This window comes from Larimichthys crocea, chromosome XVIII (genome assembly GCF_000972845.2).
Source record: "Larimichthys crocea isolate SSNF chromosome XVIII, L_crocea_2.0, whole genome shotgun sequence".
NCBI classification, from domain to species: Eukaryota; Metazoa; Chordata; class Actinopteri; family Sciaenidae; genus Larimichthys; species Larimichthys crocea.
This window is the reverse complement of record NC_040028.1, coordinates 2,415,373-2,431,969: the sequence shown is the minus strand read 5'-3', so window position 1 is coordinate 2,431,969 and position 16,597 is coordinate 2,415,373. Positions and strand designations below refer to the sequence as shown.

The window sequence follows — 16,597 nt, the reverse complement described above, 5'->3', positions numbered from 1 at the left end:
TTCTCAAGGTGTTTAAAATGTATTGAGCTGTTTACACAAGTTGTTAAAACTTTAGAGATATTTACCACAATTATTCTGAAACTATCAGTAGCCAGTAGTTTGAAAACTGTTTTTATCCTATTACGTACAAATTACGTTTTAAAAAGATCATTAAACCACTCAAGTTTGTTACATGTTGATGTCTTCTCTGTTCCATTCCATACATCTTTAAGAACCTGTATGAGGATATTTGCACATATGCTGCATATGCATCATACAGTATATGCGCATATGGTAATATGCTGCATATATATATATATAGCATATACAGTTATATTACACATCACTTTCTTAATGTGTTGTGATTTGTTATGGAGGACATAATACTTGATCAAACATTGCATTTATTTAATCTCTTCCACTGTGATTAAAACAGACACGCAGGAAACATAAAGAGCATTGATGATGCAACCATCAAAATAAGACTTAAGATAATTGCACAAATATGAAAAGTATGTGCAATATGCCATGTACTAAAGTACTGTACATGTTTTGTATGCTTTTGTCCACTCAAATTGGCCCAAATAACTGTGGACGAACTGTGTCCCTCAGCTGAATATATAAATCAACAGCATCAGACATGGTAGACGGGAACTCCAAGCTTGATTCTTCCATTATTATTGTGCACAAATCAAACAAATCCACATCACATGGGACTGAACTTAAAAATGTGCAGCTGTGTTTACATGCAGTCAGATCTTCAGTTAGTGGAACAAGACAGTTTTCTGCACCCCAAAGGTGAGGGGCCATGTACATGACATCAGGTATCCCACTTGGCACGTTGGGGTTCTTGGAGGGCCTTATACGGTGAGCATTCCAAACACCCTGGATGTCATTTAATAGCTCCTGTTGAAGGAACAAGAATGATTTAGACATAGCCTAACTGAAACACTGCATTTTTAAACAGTGACCTTTGCATATAACAATGCAATAAAAGTTGATTAAATTGCGTTGTGTGTCTTATTTTCACAACAGTTTAAAGAATCAATAGCTACACACTGTATATTACATAGCCTAAGCATAAATATATAAGATAAACTCAGTGACTTAAATATGTATTTGGCCTAACGTTATATAAGATAGTGTACATGTGGCACCCTGATCATTTTAATCAGTTTATTTATTCGGAGTGTCTATTTGCACCCCTGGTACAAATAGCCTTGGCCACAGCCGAGCTATTCACACCCCAACCATAAGTTTACCTGCAAACTCATTCATTGATATAGAAGTAGTTAGTGCAAACTCATTCATTGATATACAAGTAGTTAGTGTAATGGTTAGCGACACGGTCTTAGATGTGGGAGTCCCGGGTTCGCTTCAAGTGGCAAGTCTCCGCTGAGAGGAAGTCCAGCCACAACAGAGTAGTTGCGAGTGTAGGCTATGTGTCTATCTGTTTGTGTTTTCAGACTGCTGTAAACAATAAATAGGCTACAGAGTGTGTAACATACAGTTTCTGTGTTTCTTGGTGTGATCATAATATATTTACCTGAATAATTGACATGAAACAGAACTGTGACAGAGCTTTGTCAACGAAATCCCCGGAGAAGAATCCCTCATCCTTCAGTTCTCCTACAGCCGTGATCCATGGTTCGATTCCTTGTTTTCTCATCACTCCCCACCAGCTCTCAATTCTCTGGTTTGCAGTACTTGCCCCTGTGACATAGCTTCTCTCCGCTGCTCTATCGTCCACGTCATCTCTCCGTAGATACCGTTGAATGTCTCTGACAACCACGTTCTCAGTGCCCATATCAGTCCGTACGAGCCTGGGGCAGCCCCCACAGCGCTCCAGTGTCTCTACGAAGTACCCCCCGATGACTTTCGGGTCACTGTTGGTGCGAGCGGCCCGCAGCCACATGACTTTGCGTGAGAACCCGTCAATGCAGCCATTAAGGCATATCCCGTATGGCTTTAGTTTGTCATATGAGTCTATGTGCCACACAAAGTTAGGTCCCTGAGCAAAATATTGCCTCCTCGAGAGACGTCTGGTCCGTCGAAGTTGTGAAGCAACGGGGTCCAGCAGAGAGAGGAGGATCCTGACGTCTTCTTTTCGGATACGAATTCCGTGTTGTATACACTTTGTATACATCCACCGATAACCGTGATCCTTTCCAGAGCCTTGCAGTTGGTCAACAATGAAATCAATCCCGGCGTCCAAGTCGTACCTACGCCGGTGCAGCGACCTGGCTCTTAATAGTCTGTGGAGATGCCTCTCGCTAATAATAAATCCCTCCAATGCCAGGCTTTTCAAAATGTCTTTGTACTTCATTCCCAGCCTAAAATAAAGCTCTATCATACTATCCCTGTCCATTGTGTGACAGTGACTGTTCCTGTTTGAGGAGTTGCGCTTGATTTTGCTCATCCAGCTGTGCACAGCTAGGCCTACCTATTTCGTGGCCACAAATTACTATTTCGTGGGAACGAATTAATATTTTGTGGCCACAAATTACCTATTTCGTGGGAACGAATTACCTATTTCGTGGGAACGAGTTAATATTTTGTGGCCACAAATTAGTACTTTGTGGGAACGAATTGCTATTTCGTGGCCACAACTTATTATTTTGTGGGAACGAGTTAATATTTCGTGGCCACAACTTATTATTTTTTCCCCCCATGACATATCTGGGGCTCCGTAAAAACAACCAAACCAACAAAAAATCCAATACTTTGTCCTAGCCAGGCAGCAGAATTTAGGCTGCCAGACATCTGAATTTATTCAAAAAGGTTAAGTCTGGGGGAACTGGACTTGGAGTCTGAGTCACCTGAGGTATGTTGGACTGTTGTTCACACCAAACCTCATGTGACTATCAACAACTCTGACAACAGTCATCACAACCAACAATGGGCTGATTTACGAGCTTTCCAAGGATAAATACTCAGACTCCTCACAGGTCAGTCAGAACTGAAGAAGCTTCTTGGATGAGAGGTGAAACATCTTCATGGATCTACAAACAGCCCAGTTGCTCCAAACATTTTTGAAGAAAGATGAACTGGATGACTGAGAACCTTCACAGACCATCTGAATTTAATTTCAATGTAACATTTAATGTTTCAGGTACAATCATGTTCAAACACGTCTCCATAAGCTCCTACAATTTGTTCAATTCAACATTGTGTAAATAGAAAACATAGAGTTTCCTGCTTCCTGTCAGTTCATATATGTCAATCACAGGTGTAACTAATAACATTGATAAAGGCTGCATTCCATTTACTGTAGGTGTGCAAGTGTAGAGCTCTGGTATCATGAATGCTAGCTTACATCATGGCTTATTGGCACACCATGGAGCAGAGGCTGACCTGTGTTCGCACACTGGAAGTTCTTGTAATGTTATCCTAATTGTTCCTAATTATAGAAACACAATCATTAACAATGCATCTATAATTTACATCTGAAATAAAATCTAATATTAATCCATTTGATTCAGTTGAGTTAGATGAAGCTATACACAGTTTAGTTTAGTCAGTTAGGATAAACAGTAATGTGACTACAAGACTCGCTGAGGGACTAACCTGTAACATTCTGAAATAATATCTGAAGACTCCAAAGTTGGAATAATGTTTCTCTGTTTTTGACCCACTTTAGGTTTTATCAGCAGGACCCAGGCACAAATAAAATATCTGTTGTAGCACAGGCGGTACTTTGTACTGATTATTTCTCCAGGACAGTTTCATGTTTCAACCATAGACTGTATAAATCCTGGACGTAGTCTCCGTGACGTCACTCACGGATTTCTGAAGAGCCATTTGTGAAGCTCAGAGAGGTTCATCCAGCAGACACACTGTTAATTATGAATTACTTTAAGCCTTAATATCATTTGAACAGAGTTCTATAAAAATTAGCTATAGAGACCAAAACTGTTTTTTGTACCAGGCTGTAAACATGTTTATTTCTGCTGTGAAGTTGGACATTTGAACATGGGGACTTATGGAGACTGACTCAAGTGACCGTTTGAGGAACTGCAGTTTCTTCACAGCCACAGAGATTGCCACTTGATAAGTCACCTAACATTGTCAGAAGATTAATGTACTATAATTTTTCATCGTATCCCCTGTGAATGCAGACACTGTATAGCATTAGCCCAGTCTGTAGCCTGTGTACTGGGAGCTGCCCCTTATAACCTGAGTCTATACTACTGCCTATTGGGAGCTGCCCAGAACAACCCCAGCTTAAACCTCTGCACACTGGGATTTGCCCAGTATAAGCAAAGTCTATACTTCAACCCACATGGGAGCTAACCAGTGCAACCTTCTTAGCTTCAGGCTCACTGTGTGTTACTGAAGGTCGCTGCTGTGTTCTCACTTCACCTTCAGCTTGTCTCGGTGATCTCAGGGTTCTAACCTGTGATTCTGTAACTATAGGCCCGTTTCAGACTGCCATGTACTCTTGATGTTCAGTACATGATGCAGAGCTAACCAAGCCTCCATCCATCATCCCTCCAGTCAGCCAGCACTGCCAGCCATGTTTGACTGCTCAGGACTGCTGCTGGGGAATAGATTGGTAGATTTGTCCAGCTCTCTCACACACACAGACAAACACACATTCACATGCACACACACATTCACATACACAAGGGACTAGTCATGGCCGAGGATCAGAGTGTTTTCTAGTTGACTGGTGTTAGAACCTGAACTAAGCGCAGACAAAGAGAGAGCAAAAGGCCGGGGTCAGACAGGGATTTGGGTGAATGACTCCTTTAAAGCTCCAGTCCTGCAGCTCAGCTGTCAGTCTGTGTGTCATTCACAGGGGAGAAAATAGTTTAGAGGTTAGAGATCCTGCTGAGGGGAGAAGATACAGGTTTGAATCTTGGAAACATCATGAAACATGTTATAGGGGAAGGTGATACCTTTTTTGTCGTGATGCACTATGGGAGACATACAGCACATGCCCACAGCAGCACCACAGGTCAAGTGGAGAAGCCAAAAAAAAGTAAATAAATCAAATTTTATGTGAACAGGTTTCACTCATCTCAGAAACAGTGCAAGTAAACAGATAGATAGATACTTTATTGATACCAAGGGAAATTCAAGCAGCCGGTAGCATCATGTAAACATACATTAAACATACATTAGAATAAATCTATTACACAGTAGCCATACATTAAAATGAACCTCAGATAAATCTGAAATTAAAACCTGTGCTAAAATATTGAACATGTACCTGCAGCATTAGAAAGAACTGAGTCTGTAGTGTCTTTGGCAACACTTTAAAAATCTGTAAAATGACAATGAGGTTCAGCATCACACCCACCTGCTGCTGCTGTTTGATTAGAAACTGATAGATATTCAACGTCCACCGCCTGCTCTACATTCAACCTTGTTCGCTTGCAGCACGACCATGGAACGCAGCCAGTTACTTTTCTGTCAGGGAGGACTGGCATGGTCACATTATGTATGTATTATATAATATTATATTTGTAATATCATTATACTATAGTAGTCATGTGTTTTGGGTTGACTTTTTGCTGTCATGTTTTTGCATTAGGTGTGACATGGCTTTAACTCCTTCAACTGTGGCAAACAAGAACACTGTTATCTGGAGTTATTATTATGTCTTTTTACAAAGGTAAAGAATGAACCATTATCATGCCACCATCATATTATCATACCACCATGACCCATTTATTCCTATAACAACCCACTAAATTTGAGACTCTCCATTTCAATGAAGCAATGAGGGGAAACAACCATTTCTACACATACGATCAAGGCTGATAAGCTGCCATATCTGACCCCTGAACAGTCCAGACACTGAACCTGTAGTTTATCATTTTGTTTGTATTGGTTTGTGGATAGCCACTTAGCTAAGCTGTTACTGACACTGGCAGTTGTTGTAGAATTGTTATGTGACAAATCGAGACAGGCTAAAGGCCAATTCATACTTTCCTTGTCCACATGTCCGCAAAAGTCGACATTGGTAAATGAATCATCTGCCTGTTTCTGCAATGTCCGTGCAGTGCGAAATGTAGGACCACATGGACTGTATGCATATCGAGGGCTGACTGTGCATGTTGGACACTGGACAAAGGAAGTATTTTCACACAGTTCTTTAGTTCAGCAGACCTCATCTTGCCATGGTGTGTGTCCACCATGTGTCTGAAAGAAAGTCATGAGGTTGTGCAAGTGTAGTATGAATTGAACTGCCTGTATGACTGGTAGAAGTCTGCAAATGTCTGCGGAAAGCATGTCCAAGCCTCAGGAGTGACAGAAAGCTCACTTGACATGAGAGTGAAAATGGGGCCTTAGATTATTGTAAATCACCAACAACAACTACTTACAGCATCATTCAGCCGTCAGCGTGGCATTGGCAGTTGGATGGCAAATTATTTCACAGTCCAAAACAATAAATGAAGTCATGAACTCTTTCCAGTTGGTCTGAACACACCACAAATCAACATCTCCCGTCTTCTTCACAGCTCAACCCTCAAACATACAATGGATCAGTGACACAGTACAACAATGACAATGTTGTGTTGTAAACTTTGTAATGAGAAGAGCTGGTTCTGATGAGCTGATGAGCTGAAGCCTTTGAAATCTTAATGGTCTGAAGCACTCATTGTATGGCCCTGTGAGAGTGGACTCATGTATGCGTCTCCATCCATGATGAGAGCCTTTACAATGGATCCTTTACAGCACATAAAGGCCTCTTTTGTTTAATGTGGACATAAGAGGCTCAAAATGACACAAGGTATCAACGTTAAAGCACCATTTAAAGTGATAGATTTCGGTGAATGGAACTCCAATATGGTGTAAAGGCAGCTCGGGGAGCGGAGCCCTGTAAAGAAGGAATGGCTGTTTTTTCGCCGCCGCCTCTCTAATTGTCTCTGCCTGTGTTCGACAGAGCCTTTTTGAAGGACAGGGTCTCTCATTAGGCATTCACACCCAGGGCTTGCTCCAATTGGGCTGCCTAAGGAATCTGAAGGCAATGCAATTGTGTAATTTGCACACAAAGTGGTCTGGATTGATCCAAAATAAACCTCTCAACTTTAAATGTGGGGGGGTGGAGAGGGAGGGCGTATAATTGCATCATTTAGTGAATTGATTGGCTGAGAGTCGATGGAAGGGAATCAGGAAGCAGCAGATAAACGGTGACAGCAGCGCCTTTTAGAGCGGGGACCCATCGACGCGAGGCCCGACACACACACACACACATACACACACATGCAGACAGACTTTTAAGAAACACACACACAGGTTTAAGGCAAAGAAGTACACACAGTGAAAAAAAGAACACACCTAGAGACACAAACACAGATAAACCAAGGCACAAACACACACGAACACACACACACACACACACACACACACACACACACACACAAACGAACACACACACAGTCAGATTAGACAGCACAAAGAGAGCCCAGGTCCACATCACACACCGAGCGCTGCAGGGCGGGACAATGGAAGACAGAATTAGAGGTAACAATAGATTTCATTAAGCCAAACTAGACTTAACGAGACAATCGATACGTCATAATTAAAGCGAGGAGGCTGAGAGCGACTTAGACTCTAAATGATGACTGCTCTTATTAAGATGGAGCAGATAGAGAAAGGCTGTGTGACAATGGAGCTCTATAACTACCTACCACAGCAGGCCTTTGTGCTCACACCGGCCTTTCACTGAGACAGATAGATAGGAGAGAGAGGAGGGAGGAGCAAAGGAAGTGAGGAGAGGAGAGTAGAAGACAAGAAAGGAAAGGAGAGGAGGTCTATGTCTTTCACTTGGTTGCGGTAGCAGAAAAGAAGAACTGATGTGTGATGATGTGAATGATGACGCACACACACACACACACACACACACACACACACACACACACTTTGACTGTCTTTGTTCTATTCTTTCATATGTACAGAAACTTAACAAAGTTCTGTGATTCACATTCAGCGTGTGTGTGTGTGTGCATGTGTGTGTGAACAGAGCTTCACCAGGGTTATTTCTGCTGTGGAGTTGGACATTTTAATAGCTGACAGTCACCTAACATTCTTGCCAATCAGCTGCTCTTCTGTGAGTTTATGGTGTTTAACAGTAACAGGCAAGAGCAAGAAGGAGGGAACCATGTCATGACTTTCTTAGACTGCAGGAGCTGCATTTTGTTTGTAGACCTGATACAGTAGTCCAGTATTTGATTGTAGCAATGTAGCACCTGGCCTGTTCTCATCTCAAATACATCATTACCAAATATAAGTAGTTCAGCATATATAGAGGAGTGTATGTTCAGGTTCAGGTGACAGGTAAACATGCAACTCCACACAGAAAGGCCTAAGCCAGCTGGGGGGTTCGAACCTTCATGCTGTGAGGCAACAGTGCTAACCACTGCACCGCTGTGTCACCCCAGGTGGTGAGGAATAACTGATGGACAGGTAGGGAATGGCAGCAAACAGTATTATAACTGCGCTCAGTGCAAAATGTAACAAACTGACTGTTGCATGATGGTTAGTCAAAATATGCACGGCTCACACTGCAGTGCACAAACACACACACTGAATGTGATCATCAGCATGTATGATGCTGTGGAAGCTGCTTTGTTTGCGTCAATGTGGTGACATGGCTGATAACTCACCAGTAAACTACCTGAAATCTGTGATGAGGAGGACATGGTACAACCCCGCTGTACTCACTCAGTGAAGTCATTACAATGTAATCTAAATAGTACAAAGATTGACGTGTTGCTCAGTGTTGCTCAGTGTTGCTCAACCTTTGTCACGTTTGCGTCTTGCAAGTTATGTAAAAGTGTGGTGAAGTGAGTTTAGGTGGGTGTGTACCCTTGACTCTGTCCCCGCTCCCTGTCAGCCTCTGATGATGAGGGTGACAGATGGAGGAGGAAGACAAGAGACAGGAGATGGAGAAGATGGGGGCTGGGGGTATAACTGGGTCAAACACAGGTCAAACACCTCAGCCCTCAGGCTAAGTGCTACGTCGATGTGCATATAACACACACACACACACACACACACACACACACACACACACACACACAGGCCTATCTCCTTCATCTGGCTTGATTCTCAGTTTAATTAGCTCTTATCATTAATAGACTGGTTCATGTCTCTGTTTCTATTGACTCTGTTCTGCTGACTGTGGAGGGTTCTTTCATTTCTCTGCATACGGATCAAACATGTGAACGTTTGATCATTCCAGGAGCACAAGTACAAAGAAAGAGGTGGTTTTATATCAACCTTTGATAAAAAGAATAATGAATTCAAAGCAGGATGATGAATTTATCTGTTGCAGAATTAACTGATCAATAAACACCATCCGGCAGGTGTATGGGTTCATCACTCTAAAAACTGTGGTAACACTTTATTTTACACACTCAGAGAGAGTGTGTGTCTTCAAAACATCAGGGCATAGCAGAAAGAGCAGCTAACAGCCCCTCACCTCAGGTCGACACAAGTGAAATCTCAGCACAAATGGATTAAAAGATTGTCTTCACTTCTTCCTATTATTTCTCTCTGGTCGAAATGATGTTTTTAATTTGAAAGCAACACAGATCATAGACAGTATAAAACACGGACGTAGTCTTCATGAAGTCACACAGATTTCTGAAGAGCTGTTGGGAAGCTCAGTGTGCCTGCCTTGGATTCAGGTTAATCCAAAGATGGGCAAAGAGGTGGAGCTGAGACGGTCTGGATGAAGCCTGGTTGGTCAAACAAGCCACCTGTAATGGCACCCACCTGTCAATCAAAGTAGCCACACACTTTATGCAGTCTATCATCTGAACAGGTGAGTTGTATATAAATTCACCCTCAGTACAGTTGTCATGAACGGGGAAATTAGCTACAGAGACCAAAACTGTTTTTGTTACCAGGCTGTAAACATGTTTATTTCTGCTGTGAAGTTGGACATTTGAACATGGGGACTTATGGAGACTGATTCACTGCTGGAGCCAGCCTCAAGTGGACGTTTGAGGAACTGCAGTCTTTGGTATTTCCACATTGGTTTCACTTCACAGACACAGAGGTCGCTGTTGGAGACAGAGAGTGTTCTCAAAGTTACAGAGCATCCCATTCCCCTACTCCTCAGGGAAATGTCTGTCTATAGCCTCTTTGCTGTAATTAGCTCAACAAGTTTAGGTCTGAAACAAAGCAACATATTGCCCAACATACTGACTGAGCAGACAAGACAGACAGACTAGCTAGCAACACCTCAACCTTGGACTGCAACAAGAAACTCCTGTTCTTCCTGTCTGTTTCCTCCATCTTCTTTTCCCTCTCCTCTATGAACTTCACCTCAAATACAAGCATGAACTTTATGCTCAAGATGAGACATTTCTAACAGATTGAGGCACAACGATCAGTGTACCCCTCACACTTCACATTTAATGATGATATTCAGTGTAATATCCCAGAAACTGCTGAATGGAGCTTTAACATCAGTATGCTTTATATCTTTAAATCTGTGTGTTTATTTCTGGGCTGAATTTTCAGCACAACATGAAGGCACTGTGGTATATTAATAAGTAATGGAAATGTTTAATTTCAACTTCTCTTTCTTTGAATGGGTGTAGATGTAGATGGCTGTCCATGTATCTTGATTTTCTCCACAATAGGTAAAAGAACACAATGGGCAGCCCGGTGCAGCAGGTACATTTAAAGTATGATTTCCACTCTCACTGGATCTAATAAGATCTGTTTCACCCATCATTGACTGGCACATGAAGGCCAGCCTTCAGTGTGAGCTGTGGAGTCGAGCTGGAGGAGAAAAGCTCTCTATTGTCACACTGCAGCAAGTTAAGGTGCAGAATACATCAGTGGATTAAGCTGCATAATGTGGCCTATTGAAACCCAGTGAACACATTACAACATTAGAACAACCGTGTCTGTCTTTGTCTCTTCCTCTCTCTTCGTTCTGACCTTTTTTATGTCTTCAGCATGTACGTATGAACAATATGATCCTGACTATCTCTCCACCGCAAAGCAGGATGGATGCACGATGTAAATGAGATATGAGCAAAGTGAATGAGATGGAATTACTGTATTTCTTAACACTCTTTGCATTAATGCTGTGGTTAAAATGAGTTCAGGGGGACTTCATTGAGCTTCTGTGGGGTGAGAATTCAATCAAATTTCAAAGAATACATTTAAAATGACTATATTATTATATATAACTAAATTCTACATTCAAAACAACATATGTTGTAGCCATAACTAAAACATTGTTTTGAATATACAATATCTGTGTGAAAACCCTGTCAATGAAATTTCTCAAATGATCTCCATTCAAGGTCTGTCATATATATATATTTATGCATATATATATATAGTATACAGCTAGTGGACTGTTCATGTAGCGTCTTAGGGCAGGCGTGTGGACTTCTCATGTCATGAATCTGCAGATCTTACACGACAAACTCAGAAAAGTTCTTGAGCATCGATGACTCATGACTTGGAAAGCAGCATTATGTGAGATTTGGTATTTTTTATGATTTGGTGCCCACAGCTGTACTCGAGTATTTGTTCTGATTACATTACTTCTGATGAAAAACTAGTCAACAACTTTGCTACCAACCAAACATCAACCAGGTTAATATTACTGACTAATATTACTGACTAGTCCAACAGCAGCTCGGTGTCTGTCTTTCAGCCTTTTATTTCACCAAGCTCTAAAAGTCAGTCCCACATTCACTCTTCTTCTTGCTCACTCTTTCTCTTTTACCTTCCTCTGTTAGTATCTTCTCTGTGGTCTGCTTACATCACCCACTCACCCGGCTCTGATTCAGTGTTTGTCTTCCACCACCTCTTCCTGCTAATTCAAAATCCCTGTGGCACCAGTGTAAAAACTCCTGATGCTCTGAGCTCACAGGGCACAGCTAAGTAAACTAACTAACGGCAGCTACATTTAACAGCAGTTACTTCACTGTCCATCAGGAACCTCTGTCAGCTGAAGCAGAGCAGGAAGCCCTGCATAGTGCGAAACATACAGGCAGTGACAGAGACAGCATTCACCCTGTTAGATGATTTTAAGTGTCATTTGAATGAGTTGAATGATTTGATATTCTTGCCAAACCCATCCTCAGAAACATGTCCAACCTCACCATGTCTTTATTTAAAATGACAGAGAAATGTCACAAGCAGTGTGGATGTGTGGATGTTACATCAACATCAGAGAGTCTTCAATAAAAATGTTTAATTAGTTTTTGTGTTCATGTGACGCTGTAAAATTAAGACAATAAACAATAAATAAGGACAATGGTTAAACTGTGAACTGGTCTACACGCTAACAGATTGACATACTTCCAGCAGAGGTTCAAACTGAGGAAACATGACTAGAAATAAGCTGTTTGCCTACACAACATGTGAACTGTTGGTGTAAAAACAGATTTGAACCTGTGTTGGCTGGCTGGTTTTGCAGGGTGAAATTTCTCAGGCTGCTGGTTCACGGTGAAAAGAGAAGAGCAGATTCTGCTGATACGGAAACAGTGTTGACAATAGACTGTCTTTGTCTTCCTATCTCTCCATCTCTCCATCTCTCTCTCACTCTCCGTCTCTTTCAGACGACTATCATTTCTGAATTATATTTTACGGCTCATTAAGCATCTATAGTGCTGGAGTGCAGAGACAAAAGCAGAGGGGAGGAGGAAGGATTGATGAAAGACGGGAGAAACATTGAAAGAGGCTCCGGAGGTGAAAACCTGCTCCTGAAAACGTACAGTATTTATGCTAATGAAAAGATGTGTTTAATTAGCACCAATTAAACACACACAGATGGCACACAGCATGGGCTGACACTTGTTTAAAGTGAGGCATGTCACACTGATACCATAAGGGCTCTTCTTAACCGGGAAACCTTCAAATTCAAACCAAAGTCTAGTGTGAGTAACACATCCATGAGCTGAGGAAACTCTTTCTCTACTGTACATGCAGTGGTCCCATTAAAACATGACTCGAGTTTGGGTAGAGTTCTGCCACCCAACCAGAGCTTGGCAGGTCTTAAACAAGTGTTGGGTTTCTTTCTTCTACTCTCTGAATGCGCTGATCATCTGCATTCACATGTGTGGTGTGATACATGTCGAGACAGTGAACATGTTGCATTAACAAGACAAGAAGTCTAACAGGCTGGATCTCAAAGATGAGGGTACAGACTGGGTTCAGGTCTCAGGCCCGTTCATGACTCTCCTACAAACACATCACTACAACACAACCTCACTGAAGTAAGTCAGGAACTTTATGAAGCCTGTAGTCAGATCCTGGTCATATTTTCAGTCATGAAAAACATAACTGCTGCTTCATTCCTCTGCTGTGATGTGATGGCGTTTTGTCATTCAGACACACAGTAATCTGTAATCAGACAAAGAGCGTGATCCCTGTGTGAGATTTAGGATCTGGTTCACGAGAGGGAGCGCTGAGTTCAAAAATAATGATATAAAGAGTGAAATGATTTTGCTGTTGGAAACTTCATTTTTCCTCCCATAATGCATAAGGAAACATCTGTAGCTAGCCTCAACATCTTCAAATAGACCCTTTCACAGTGTTTTATGGTTTATTTATTATTTTCTTTGTGCATTAGACATGATAACTCAGTGATTTTGTTCTAGTGTTAGGCAAGGTGTTTATTTAATATGCCCCTGTTTGTTTTTAATGCTGCAAAGAGGTGAGTGTTTTAGACATGAGACAACATGTAAAATACCAGCACATTTACATAATAGAAGGAGACCCTGTATTAAACTTGCAGCTGAGAGAGCGTCAGCATTAGTAACTGCAGCAGTAACCAACTTTGACACTTTGACGGCGGCTGTTGAAGGGCAGGATACCGGCTGCTGCGCCGTCCTCATGTTTCTTCTCCCTGTTTAAATTTTCCACCTCTGTGGGTCCTTCCAGCCACAAGGTCACAGTGTGTTTTTAATTGTGGTGCCCCTCAACCCCCCGCACACCCCGCCACCGCATCCCACCAACCCCCTCAGCCCAAATGATGAACGACTGCACCTTGTGAAAAGGGCCCTCTCCAATAAACAAGCTTATCTCTCCTCTCTCTCTCCCTCTCTCTCTCGCCGCTGCCTGTGAATAATGAGCTCTGCGTATCACTGTTAATCACTATAATTGTTAATGTTAAGAGGGGGCCGGTTGCTAGTTGCCCGACGCCCCACGCCTTTATTGATTTCATTTTTTTACATTAAAACGCTGCATGCCTTTGTCAGAGCGGTGGGTCACCCCCCACCACCCCCTCGCCCCTCATTCCCCACCCCCAGAGAGAAGCTAATTAGTTATTTAGTGGCCTGTGTGTGTGCGATGGTGTGTATGTGGGATGGCAGAGCAGAGCTAAAGCCTGTTATCAGTAGCCTGATAAAGGGAATTGGTTGTCCCACAGTAGCTGTGAGAGGCTATGGCTGATAGCAGCGTGGCTATTATAGAGGACGGGCACGTGCATGCTCACATACACACATTCATATGCGTACTGTTGGAAACATGCACATGTAAATACACACAGGCACATAAACAGATGATGTTTGAAGAAGAAACCTGCAAACACTTCAGTGTTCTTTACAGATGGCCAGTAGATCGTTTTCACCGCAGAGCAGGACGACAAGTAACCTCCATGTTTTAAAATCCAGTTTTTGTGTCACGCTGTTTATTGGAAAAATATATTTTGCCTGAGATTTACTCGTTTCAGCTCGAACTGCTTCATGAGCAGCAGAGCATACAGGGGAATGTGAAGAACTTCTGCTCAGATCACACACTGCAGTTTGGTCAGTGACTCCTCGATGGTCAGTTCTGGCTCTATCCATCTGCTGTAATGTTTTAATGTGCCAGCAAAGTCAGGTAACAGTCAGAAAGTCCCACGTGGAGGAGGTTGGACTTGCACTAGTACTACAGGGATTTTGGATCGGCAGGAAGAGGTGGTGGAAGAACAGTGAATGGGAGCCGGGTGAGCGGGTGATGTAAGCAGGCTGAGCAGAGGTCAAGCATGGCCGTGGTAAACACACCACAGAGCAGATACTGACAGAGGAAGGTGGATGGATGGTTCAAATAAACACAGGACAAGTTGTTTATGTGCCTGAAAAGGTTTGACCTGATGAAATATGAAATGTTTCTCAACAAGCCGACACATTTTCTTTTTGGTGTCTCATAATTGTCTAGGCAGTGTGACCAGGGCTGATGGAGGTCCTGATGGAGGTAACAGACCACATATTAAAAACTGAAAAGTAACTCAAACTGAAAATAAATCCTGGTGTGGTTTTCTAATTCTGATCAAGTTTGTTTATCATGATCACCGATTTTATATCGATTCTAATGATATTATGAGTTTAAGTTTTATATTTGTTCTAAACATGTTTGTCAAAGCTGAATAGAAGTAAAAGAAGCAGGGTGATCAATAGTTTTATTTACTTTGCTGTAGAAACATTTCTTTCTTTAGTAGAATATAGACCCAGTAGGGCTCTGAGATCTACTGACTCAGGTCAGATAGTGGAACACAGAGTTCAAACCAGACACGGTAAAGCAGCATTTAGCAGTTATGCTGCTCACAACTGGAACAAACTACCAGCAGGACTGAAATCAGCCCCAACTCTTAGCACTTTTAAATCCAGGTTAAAAACTTTTCTATTTTCACGTGCTTATGGCTGAGCTCTTTTAAAGAACTTTTAAAGAATTTTTAATCATAATCCAGTGATTCGTTTAATGTTTTAAATTGTTTTCAAATTTGCTGTTTTAGATTTTCTTCTCTTTTTTATTTTTTCATTCTATTGCTTGTCTTAATGTCCAATGTTTTTCCTTGCCTCTGTAAAGCACTATGAATTGCCTTGTGTAGGAATTGTGCTATACAAATAAACTTGCCTTGCCTTCCAGTTGTGTTATTTCTTTCTGTCCACAGCTGAAGGTGGGCTAACTCACAAAATAACTGGAAGTCACTGAACATGACATTAAAGATGAAATAATGAATGAAGCTGTCCTTTAAATGCTACAGGTAATGGAAGAAATTTATTCAAACAATGCTCTATCATTTTATTAACTACATTTATTTTTAAAGCAAGTATATAATCCAGGAAAAGTGAAAGTGGATTCATTTGATTATATTTACATATTGGCATTAATTACTATTGTTAATTAAGAATATGATTTCATATGGAGGTCTGAATTTTCCTTGAAATAGAAGCAATATGTGCAGTATGTCTCAAACATAAATGTCAGTTCAGGACAAATCAATACTAATATTAAACAATGAAAAAAGGATGATTTAAATCTTTACAGGAATTCAGAAAATTAAAAAAAATAATGTAATAAAAAAATATAAAATAATGATTGATATCCCATGATGCTCTTTGTACTTATGAAATCTGTTTTTTGATATGCTGTATTGATAAAGCCATTAAGTGTATATCATTTGTGAATATATGCCCATATGCATGTATGAATATGTGTACAGTATATGTGAATATAAATGTACAATTCCTGACAAGTGTTATGTTCTGTGTGATTATTTTAATTAAAAAAACAAAATAAAGTTCAGTCAATCTCATGAAAAAAAGAATTGAATGTGATATGGTCTCATTTGTTTGATGGATTTCTGTGCACAGAATTAAATTCTCTAATACATTCAAATTAAAAGAACCAATGAGACACTACC

At 41.2% G+C, this 16,597-nt stretch overlaps 1 protein-coding gene across 2 annotated transcripts; it reads right to left on the bottom strand.

Annotated features, from left to right (window-relative positions):
* Positions 1 to 285: 285 nt before the first annotated feature.
* Positions 286 to 2,415, bottom strand: LOC109138370 (uncharacterized). 2 transcript variants are annotated; one of them, XM_027290728.1, is made up of 3 exons: positions 1,526 to 2,415; positions 537 to 885; positions 286 to 353 (listed from the first exon to the last, which is right to left on the bottom strand). In XM_027290728.1, exons 1-2 carry the CDS (start codon positions 2,396 to 2,398, stop codon positions 550 to 552), a joined length of 1,209 nt encoding a protein of 402 aa, XP_027146529.1. In that variant the 5' UTR covers positions 2,399 to 2,415; the 3' UTR covers positions 286 to 353; positions 537 to 549. The 2 variants fall into 2 exon arrangements, with proteins under 2 accessions (XP_027146529.1, XP_019113883.1); XM_019258338.2 differs by lacking the exon at positions 286 to 353 and having other exon boundaries at positions 519 to 885.
* Positions 2,416 to 16,597: the final 14,182 nt, after the last annotated feature.